Source organism: Stylophora pistillata, chromosome 12 (assembly GCF_964205215.1).
Source record: "Stylophora pistillata chromosome 12, jaStyPist1.2, whole genome shotgun sequence".
NCBI lineage: Eukaryota > Metazoa > Cnidaria > Anthozoa > Scleractinia > Pocilloporidae > Stylophora > Stylophora pistillata.
The window spans coordinates 19,747,215-19,758,373 of NC_142530.1; the positions used below are offsets into that span (position 1 = coordinate 19,747,215).

Genomic DNA, 11,159 nt, shown 5'->3' on the forward strand with positions numbered 1-11,159 from the left:
TCTGTTACATCGCCATCTTTGAGTTTTTTCGCGAACTCATCTCTGCCTTTTTCTACGAGTGAGCCAATAGTGGATTTAAACACAGCAGCAGTTGCAATCGAAGACATTTCTTGAATCCTTTTTTCTTAAGTGACGCTACGTTACGCAGTGCAACAGGGTTTGAACAGAATGAACATGTGGTTCTCCAAAATTCAGCTTTTCAATTTAGGTCAAAGTTCTGGTTCAGTGGTTCATAAAAGCTAAAGGCGGAAACAGGCGATCTATCAATTTTAACCAATCGTACCGCCATCGAGGGAAAAGACAATAACGAACCCCAGTAGCAATAATTTCAAAAATTTGTAGTTAAAGCTTGTCTTAAACAATAACGAGGTTGGAAGTCGTTTCAAGTTCATTGCTAGTTCTTTTAAAGCGTAACACCTGGAGAATGATGACAAAATAACGACCGGATCAATGAAAGAAAACACTCTCCAATAAAATTGGAAACCAAGCCGAGCTGAAGCAAACTCAATATTTATTGTCATCTTATTTCGCCTCAGGCTCAAACACTCTTTATGTATTCGGCTCCAGTTGATAAAATGAGACATAAGTAACTGCGAAAAAGTTTTCAAACCAATGTGGATCTCAGTTTACTTTGTATGGCAATTGTTGATTAGACTCGACCGGAATGATATCAATATCTTTCGTATCTTAAACCCGATTTCAAAACATGTCCAATACTGACTCAACATAAGGAGACTGTTGACCCTTCTAAATAAATCACGTCAATGATAATGAGTGTTTACTCTGAAGGAACCTACTTGCATATGTGTACATTCCCGTGCTACAGAAAGAACTAGATACCTTTAGAGTATCAGTGTGGAACAATCATCGCATGCGTAAGCAGAAGGCTAAAGAACTTCCTGATGGAGTACCAGAGCACATTTACATGTATCCGCAGAATTATGGAGGGGAAAAATGTGGCCTCACCGTAACCGAACAACAACTCCAGGAAACAGCAGAGCTCTCAGGTGTGTTGGAAGGGACAAGTGACTATTTGGAGGCTGGGTTCAGAAGAGAATGTGAAAGACGCATTCCAGACGCAAATGATGTTGAACCTGCACAGGCAGCGAATGCTCATTTATTTTTAAAGAATAATTTTGATGTAAACAGGGTGTAACAGTGACTCATATTTTTTTTGGCTCACTTTTATGTAATGGCCGGACGAAGACTGGTTGCTCGGCTTTTTGCAACTGCTCATATTCCAGAAATCTGATGTGAATGACCTTCGACCAGTCTTTGATCTGACTCAGTTTCATGCGTGTACGAGGGCCCGCGTTCGCCCGCGAGGACATCACATTCGCAATTTGTTCCAAAATGCGACTTACAGACCTCCTTGATATTCTTTAAAGTCGGTTCTTTGTCGAATGGCACGAGGGTTGAGGGTTAAAGGCCCAATGCGGTTGTACTTTTGGCACTTGCCTTGAGCGTTTGCCGATAGTCTTTGCACAGTCAAGGTGCCTTCAGATCCCCTGGGGCTAGCTTTATCGCTCTTTGTACCTACCCGTCTCTTTCCTTGGCGTTCCTTGTAGTCGTCCCATTACTTACGTTTACCCAACATGAGGAAATCGTGTAACAACACAATGAAAATGCTTCAATCACACATCGCTTAGGAGCCACGTAAAAGATCACCGAGGAGGATTGTGGGCTACGGCATCGATAGGCCACGACCGAAATTTTTTTTTTTTTTAAGAAAAACCTTATGGCACTATTAGGCTAAGATAAGATTATTTTCGTTTCATTTAACTATTTATTAAAAATTTTTATTTCAATTTTTGATTTAAAGTATCTCGATATAATTTTTTTTTTTCGTTTAAAGTTTAAAAATAAAATGAAATAACATAATAAATAACGGGAAACTAACAAGGTACAACACAATTTTCTTATGGCATTCCTAGGCCACCATACAGATGTCCCTTTTTACAGCTGAGGTTGACTTTTTTTCATATTTCAGTCTAAAGCTATGGCCTTCCTTTAAGCTACTAGGTTACGATAAAAGTACATCTTTTCCTATACCATTTGTCAGTGCACGTTCCAGAATATCTTTCAAGATCTTGATTCATTTGTATGAAATATAAACATCAAAGTTTGCCCACTGGGAATGACTCAGTTCAGAAATAGGTGGTTTGCACGATAAGTCATTGCCACCATGTTGGTGGACGTAAAAAATAGATATCTCATTAGCTCCCCTTGTTCGTCCACCAGCATTTGTTCTTTTCACCGTTGTTACCTGTGTCTCTAGAGATTGGTTGCAAACCACCTATAGCTCGTCATTGTTTCACTCAGCCTTTTGTTATATCAAGGAAGCCGCTACATTGTTTGTCGTGTCATCTCCGCACAGCACAATGAGTTTAGGCTTATTTTTAAAATAACACTGCTATTTTTTTCCTCACGAGCAGCAAGTTGTTTAAGACTTGCATATCATGGACCGTCTCTTCTACTGAGTTTTAACCGCTTATCCCATTTCGGCAGGAACGCTCTGAGAAATTGGAAAAGTTTGTTTTCGAACATCAAAATCTTACAATTAAACTTTATTTATTATATAGCTACTGATGAAATACCAAGATTTTTCCTTTACTAAAAACTCATATCTTAATTACGCGCGGTGAAGATACTATTTTTATCTATCACGTGTGAGGATATTGGTGTCGCCATAGTTACTAACATGATAAGTCAATTACAAGAGACTTCTTACAGATTTTTTTCTCTCCTTCATTAGAATGTTGAACTTTTGGAACAGAAAATATAAGTATTATTGTCTTTATTTCTCCTTTATAACTTTGTATCCGAGTTTCATAGCATTTTTGTGAGAAGCATTTTCGATAGGTGACTACTCAAATTGCACTATTTTGCTATTTTGATAATGACTAATAAAAAAAGTTGTTTTATGTGGAAATTTCATCAGTATCTATAAAATAAACAAGACATTACATGGCCACTTGGGGATACAAGTTCTATCTTCCCGCACTGAAAGTATCTCTTACCATAGTTAATCGAGGGGACTGGTTATGAAAGCCGGCGAACTTCAAAGGACCGGCCTATTGTTTGGGTTTTGAGGTTGAGATGCACCGTCACGTGACATTGACCGTGCATCTAAAAACAACATGGCAGACGCGTGTGATGACATGTTCTTCTTTGGAGACGATTTAGAGGCAATTTTAGGAGTTTTAGAAGAAGAAGAAGACCTTGATGAGCACTTCAGAGAAGCAGCTGCTGATGTAAGCTATAGAATCTGTTTTAATAGTTAAAATATAGCCTAAAAACGTCAAAAAGGAAGATTGAACATGAAGGTCGAACAGACTAGCTTTCGACATCATGCTTTCGATCAATCACTCTTATTTCGGGCTCTATTTATAAACCATTTCTTGCCTAAACGTTATTTTATCAGCTGTTGATTTAAAGATGATTTATGAACCTAAGTAGTGTGTGATGTTGATCGTGAATTTGGTTTTGCAGGTTCACCCACTGAGCGTCACTTGCCCTCATTGTCCAAAGAAATGCAAGAGTAAGAGCGGACTGAAACGTCACATCACTGTTAAACACAAAGATAAAACAGAAGAAACAGAAGAAACTGAGACAGACAAACCAGAAAATCGAGATCTATTAACTGTGGAAACGTATGCAAGCATCGTTGGCAATGCTAAAGTGAAACTTAGAGACAGCAAAATTTATCCAAAGGTAAACAGAGACGAGATATGGTCCTACAACTGCAACACTCTACAATCTTCAACACCTAAATTTTCTGAAATTCAGGGGCTTTATATTCAATTGGCAAAGTCTGGAAATGCAGAGAGGTTTTATGCAGCCTTTTACGCTAGCATAGTCTTGCATGCTTCGAGCCATTTTGTAGGATTATCAAGAAACTCTGCTACATTACTTTGTTCAAAAGTGGCCGACTGCCTTTTAACACATAGCAAAGAAAAAGCAGAAACTCACACATGTGAACCATTGACGAAATTATCTGATAAAGAGAAGTCAGGGTTACAGTATATTGGAGGTTATGTACTACATAAGCTACATAACAAGCACAAACAAGCAAGTAAAACACTAGAAAATGACCACGCAATCTCACTGATAATGGCTGGGAAATGGGACAATCCTATTGGTGAAGATCAGAGATTGACTACAACATTGAATCGAGGTGGACTGTGGAAGATCACAAGAAATGCCCAGTCTGTTTTTGAAAGAACTGAACACTATTTCAGGGAAGCTACACGTAAAACCAGTCTGAAAAACATTCCTTTAGCTAATATTATTTCAAGATCAATGCATGATGTAACTGTTGTCGCATCTCACTCTGCCATGTTAGCCGACTCTGAAGTTGAGATTAGTAGCCATGTTGCCAAAGATGTTCTCCACAATATTATTAGTTTGTATGTTAGAGTTCGTTCTTTTTCATTTGTGAAGGACGTTATTCAAAAACACAAAATTAGATTGAAACAACTGAAATCAAAAGCTCTTCGCAAGGACATCAATAGGTCATCAACAGACTAATTACTGTAATATTCTTTAAATTCCCAAAACAAATAGACTTTTCTGTAAATTTAATGTTCCTGTTTTATTTAAAAAATATCATAATAAGTTTGACTGACGCTGTGCCTAGAATATGTATTTCAGGAATTATGCTACAAATATTCAAGTAGAAATACAAAGGAGGCAAATGTTTGAAAGTCAGTCCTTATGTATTATATTATTAAAACTTATATTAAATTATTAAAGCACAATTGTTAAAACCAATGATGTTTGTGAGTTGAATACATTGATATGAAAATGATATGGAATATATCAGACTGTTTACAGATAAGTAAGAAACCTTTCCCAACAATAAATGGGAACAATTAATCCTATTGATTTATGAAACACCAAATAAAACAGTGTTATGATATAATGCTATTTACAAATTTACAAAAAACCTGATAGAGTGAGCACACTTGAACAATGAAAGAAAATATTTTTAGGGGATAATCAAAACAAGGGATTAGTCTCTAAGATAACTATTAATCCAAAATCCTCACAGAATAAGTATGCTCACTCTAATGTATTATTTTAAAATTACAAGATCACTCACTATATATTTATGAATAACCCTATGATACAAAACAAGAAATTGATACTTTTTATATTTTCCTAAGTTTTAAGCTATGTTTTAAGTTAGATACACACTCATTTGGAGATACACAGGTTATAATAATCAGCAATGTCAGCATTATTTAGTTTTCTTCCTTTTTGGGACAGGGTCATCTGAGACATTAACCCATGCCTTGTTTTTGTCTTTCCTGCCTCGGGTATTACCAGACTGACAGGTGACAGCGCGTTGCACTCTGATGGTGTTATTGTTGTAACCAAATTGATGCATATCTGGGTTGTCACTTCTCCTACCAAGCTTCCTCTGGTTCCCAAAATACTCCTCAAGGGGATCTTGGCAAAAGCGCTCAGTGAGCACATATTCCATCCCTTCATTAAGTAGAAACTTTGTAGCCTCTACAACTGAATGAACTGTGATTTTCAAGCCTTCGTAGGTTTGCCAAGAGAGAAACATCTTGCTCCTTGCATTGTTGGTGTACTCACCAGGACGATTGGCCACACTCTCTCTCCAATTTCTCAAATAACCAAGGAAATCATTGGTTAACCAGGCAAACCGTTGATCATTCACTGATGAATATGGCTTGAGAAATGGCTTTCTTTTACGCACATGCTCATGTTGGTTGCGAACATTCAGACAATCAAAGAAGTTGTCCATCATTTCGCACAATTTAGATGTGGCGATGGTGTCGGGAGGACCAAATGACTTAAGAACATTTGCCACTGAAGCACTGAGGATCTGGACAGCAAGGTTGACTCTCATTGTAGAGTAAGCACTGAGCTTAATATGGTCATAAGTTAACCGAGGAAGCAGCTTTAGGCCATTGTCAAGGTCTTGATGAAACAGCTGGATAAAATGCTGCCAGAGGATATAGTGGCCATCATTCCACATGTACCTACAGAATAAGACATTGGTTATTACTATCAATCACTAAATCAAACTACTTCCTTATCGTAGTTTACACCTAAATCATTATATGAATTCTGTAAATGTAATGTTGTTTTGAATAACTAAGGAAATGTAAATCCACCCAAGTTTTCAAGGGAGTTCCCAATCACAACCCCCCTCCTTACGTAAAAATCTTATTGTTTGTAACCATAGTAACCATGTTAGCTAATGTTATCTAGTCAAAATACCAATAATTCTAGCTTGACTATATTATTTCACCTCTTACTAAAAGCAAGGGAAATGTTTGACTCTGTTGTCAATTATATGAATAAATCATACAATTTCTAACATGGATGCATTGAAAGTGCAAATTTTATTCTGTGAAATTATATCTCTACAATAATAGTTTCAAATATATCGACTTACCGAGTACATGTACCATGACCAGAGCTGTAGACACAATTTCTTGTAGTCTTAATGAGATGGGGAGCATCAGAACAAAAATATATGAACCTGTCGGGTGCATAGAGGTTCACAGTGCGATAGCACACATCAGTTCCAGCATTACCATCAAGAGCTTTGTGCATTCTGTACAATGCTCGGTTGGGTGACGCTCCATCTGATGTACTTGCAATCACCCAAAGATTACAAGCTAACTCAAGCACACATACTGCTTGCCAAAACAATGGCATAAGCTGATAAGATGTAATCCCATCGGTGGCAAAATAGGCTAAGCTGAACTTCAACTCAGTACAGAGACCTCTGATATAAAAGACCATAGCATGGCTTGCAATCTTGTCAGCTTTTTCAAGTGTTCCAAAGTTTATATCAGGATCTCCCAGGTCAAGGAAACCAGTTAGTTCCCCAGATACTTTGTCAAATACCAGATTTGACAAAATTTTCATTTTGTCAAAAAGGAGCACAATGTATCGTTGCACATCGAAGTAGCTGTTTGTAAGAACATTCAACTCCTCAAGTACTTCCTCTTGAATGCCAGCTTTGGGTCGTATACAATTTCTATAGTCCTTCAATGTGCGTTGGCTCGGCAGTACAAGGATGTTACTTTTCCTGAGCTCTTCATAGCATGCTGGGGACTTGGTAGCAAGTGACAAGCAGTATCGAATGATCATAGGATGGTATCGGACACCAGTTTTACTCTTTGTCATCAATTTCTTTTGCTGCTGCCAGAACAGATCCATGAATGGAGTGATATTTTCATTGGATGTCCCCAATATACTTGCAATGTCATTGCTTAACTGGTTGTCTACTTCTACACTTGACTTTTCTATCTCTGATTTCATTTCTTCAAGCTTTCGTTCTAGTTCTGCACACTTAAGCCTCTGTGTTTTTAGGGTTAGCTTTATTCTCTCTGGTGTTGTGTGAGAGACTGGAGCAAACAAATGAGCAGGCTTTGCAAGCTTTCTTTGCTTTGCTTTCTGATCCACCTCTGACTTGTGAGAGTATTTGTAGCAAACACAGCACTGCTCACCATGCTCCACCAAAACTTCACAGTCCCGTGTTCTCCAATATTCCAGCTGTGGGAATATCTCAGAATCATCTCTGAATAACGGATCCACTGACTTCGGTATAATGTGGTGTACGATATCGGATGACAGTTCAAATGGTCTCACTCCAGGGCAAATCAAGAGAACATCAATTCTCTTGATAAGTTCAGAGACTGTGATGTTCATAACGGATCGCAAGGTTTCAAGATGAATCGCATGATCATCTGGCAGAAACCATCCAAACACAGACACAGAAAAACCAAGACTATCATCGATGGTGAGCTGAATCTTTGGTAACACAAGCAGAGAACTCTTCTTTGTCAATACAATTCGATCGATTGCTGCCTCTAAGATCCACTCACTTAGAATTTTCAAAGATTTCACTCGTTTTACTAGATCTTTAAAGTCACTGTAGCATTTTTTAGGGGCCACTTCTGGGATTTCGTTGACTGCGCTTCGAGGTGGACGCACATTTACTGGTGTTGTGAAGCTACGCTTCGGCATGTTTACTGTTGGCAAGGCACCAAACTTCGGTTTCTTTTTCTGCATCTTTTCAGATTGAACTAGAGTAGAAACAATCACAAACAAACAGAATCAGAATATAACGTTTGAAGTTTATCAAAGCTCAAGTTAATTGATAAGCTATGCACCTAAGCACCGCGCAGATTATGTCTAGGATCGCGTGTAGTTAAACTTATAAGATTGCATTTAATACTTACAAATCTCAATATCCTCGGGCCTAAAATGGTTTTCGCACGTAAAGACACCATCATTGTCGATCTGGCGCTTGAAATCTTTGTCTACAACGCGTGTTTTGGTCAATTCGTTTAGCCAAAGTTCTCGCCATTTCTTGTATTCAGCATTGCGAGGGGCAGGAAGTTTCCAGATGCCGATTCCTTTCGTTTTGCGGGACGAGCCGCAACCAAAAACAGAGCAGTTATCTCCGGGCATTCCTTCTTCATTTATAGATACATACAAGCAGTATTTAAGAAGGAATAGTAATATTACAGACGTAAAACGTGCAGTCATCAGTACAAACGCTCACATGTGAGACGCCATCTTGAATCTATGTGATGCACGGTCACGCTAGGTTGAACTCGAAAAACCAAAACAATAAGCTATCCCTTTGAAGTTCGCCGGCTTTCATAACCAGTCCCCTCGATTAACTATGCTCTTACCAATGAGCGAAGCGAACTCGTGAGAGACACAGCACTCGAAGTTAAATTCGTATCCCCAACCGGCCATATAATAACCTCTATATGATGCTTCATGGCCGAGGAATATTATTTTATTCAGGTTAGGTGTCTACTTGGGACCGTTGAGATTGTAGTGTCTTTTTTTTTTGGTGATTTTGGGAAAGTAAAATTAGATACTCTGTGACTTTCAATTACTTCTCTCTTCAAGCGTATTATTATTGAAGTGTAACGTTATTTCCTATTCGAGGCTGGGTTTCTCTTTGTTATCAACAGAAAAAAAAACCTAGAATAAAGTAAAGCAACGATCTTTGCAAGTTAGCTGCAACTGAACTTTCAACACCCTAACATCAGTGTGGGTATTCTCCATACCGTTTCCCATATATTTCCTTAGGTGCTTACAAGAAGAATTTGGTTCAACAATCAAGAGCTCATCATTATCATCATCATTTATTTATAATTGTTGTTACTACATAAAAACATACATTTAAAGTCGGACTGGCCCGCGTATAGCTATGCTAATCTAGGCGGGCCAGTCCGTCAATAGCTACAGTTTATCGTTAGCTTATTACTATTAATATTAGTAAAATAAAGAGAAAAGTAAGAGATGAATGTGATTTAATAGATAATATTTTGCTTGTTTGTTTGTTTGTTTCTCTCTCTTCCCTCCCCCCTACTTCTACTACTACTTGACATTTTAATTTAGCTTAGAGATGATTTTGCGAACCTCAATGAACGAGTCTTCATCTTCGAGTACACTTAGTAGTTAGAGCTTCATCAGGTTGGGATCATTTCCTTTATTCACGTGACCTTAATGTTTTTTCCAAGAGTATGATTGTAAGGAGAAGTTAAATGTTAATCACTTCGAAGGGTTGAAAGGAATAGAAAAAAAAAAAAAACCAAAAGTACACATGGCTCTTTTTAGACTAGGTTTACACTAGAGGAGAGTTTTCCGGATTCGTAAATGTTTCCGGATTCATCAATTTTGGAGTATTCGGATTCGTAGGCGTTTACGCTGAAAGGATATTCGGATTCCTGACCGTTTATACACAACGACAACTCCGGGAACATTCGAAATGAAATGGTTACCAACTCCAGTGTTGTGTCGTCGTTCGATCGACAAAGTGAAAATGCCTCCCTTAAAAAAGGCTAGAGTAGATCCAGATGCCACGAGGTAAATTTGAGTTGGACAGATGCCAAGTCATCTACGTCGTCGGTGATTAAGTGTTGCTGACGTTAAACTTCCTTGCAATAATAATTTGCGTTTCCTCAGAAATGCTGCGGTACACATGATAAAATTTTCGCCTGAACCTGCCAAAAGATAAGGCAACCGGAAACCGCCAGCAATGTTAGCACCAGATCCTCCATTTTAGTTTCACCGCAAACTCAAAAGATTGCAGGCGGAAATAATATCCGGATTCCAGAAAAAAAGCGCTTACACGAAATAACTTTCCAGATTGAAAAGTTATCGGATTCAAAGTTCCCACTTTAAATTCCGGATTCAAAATCTCCGGCGACACGACCGAACCGGGGAGTTTTTATTTCGGATTCGTCCACTTTCGTGTAAACTGCAAAATCAATCCGGTACTAAAACGTTTAGGATTCATTACGAATCCGGAACAATTTCCTCTAGTGTAAACCTAGTCTTAACAGGATTGAGAAGGGGTCTATGCATGTGATGTGACTCCGTGCTACGGAAAACTGTTCCAGGAAAATTATTGGTGCTTTACTTTGATTATAAATTTATTACTTAAACAGCTCTGATGCAGCTCATTGACTCTGATTGTTGTGGAAAATTTTTAAGTACAGTAAACCTTCCTAAAGGAGATATTTTCAGGACCCAGGCAAATAGAGATTGGTTGGTGTTTGTCTGACTCTAAAAAAATGACCTTAGAATACGCTGGACGCATTATTCCAAGCACTTAGCTAATGTGTCCAAAACCAAACTTACTTTTTATTAAGCACTCCACTCTCACAAGTACATCAGGTTGATTTACCATATTTATTCAGCTAAAAGCCGAGCGATTTTTACATAAATTAAAGCGAGAGTTAGGCGAACTTTTCGCCAAAGAGGGGGTTCAGCTTATAATCAAGAGCTTTCAAAAATAAAAACTTCAGCGTATTTAAACAACACCAAATGGGCATGTTTTCATTTAGAAGCCGAACTTAGTGGAGAGTGCGACTGGTCAGAAGACCGAACCGCTTTGGCGTCTCATCCATATTAAAATCCTCGACAAGGAGTAGCAAAGTGCTCACTCAATCGTCAGTGAGATGTTGATTGGTTAAGGTGTCCGGAAATTAAAAGCGGGCTTTCGGACCCAGAATATGTTTCCTTTTCCCCAGAATAAAAGTGACAAAAATTTTGCGAATGAAGGTATCCCCTGATCTAGTACCCAGGTTATACCGTGTGACTGTAACTGAACTGTGCAACCGCTTGGCCGTGGAAGGTCTGGG

At 38.3% G+C, this 11,159-nt stretch overlaps 2 protein-coding genes across 2 annotated transcripts; one reads left to right on the plus strand and one right to left on the minus strand.

Annotated features, from left to right (window-relative positions):
• Positions 1 to 3,038: 3,038 nt before the first annotated feature.
• LOC111346254 (uncharacterized) lies at positions 3,039 to 4,773 on the plus strand. The gene is made up of 2 exons (XM_022953550.2): positions 3,039 to 3,254; positions 3,493 to 4,773. The coding sequence occupies exons 1-2, from the start codon at positions 3,141 to 3,143 to the stop codon at positions 4,528 to 4,530; spliced, it is 1,152 nt and encodes a 383-aa protein (XP_022809285.1). The 5' UTR covers positions 3,039 to 3,140; the 3' UTR covers positions 4,531 to 4,773.
• LOC148719160 (uncharacterized) lies at positions 3,620 to 8,692 on the minus strand. Its single transcript, XM_088741257.1, has 3 exons — positions 8,232 to 8,692; positions 6,434 to 8,075; positions 3,620 to 6,014 (listed from the first exon to the last, which is right to left on the minus strand). Exons 1-3 carry the CDS (start codon positions 8,539 to 8,541, stop codon positions 5,243 to 5,245), a joined length of 2,724 nt encoding a protein of 907 aa, XP_088597383.1. The 5' UTR covers positions 8,542 to 8,692; the 3' UTR covers positions 3,620 to 5,242.
• Positions 8,693 to 11,159: the final 2,467 nt, after the last annotated feature.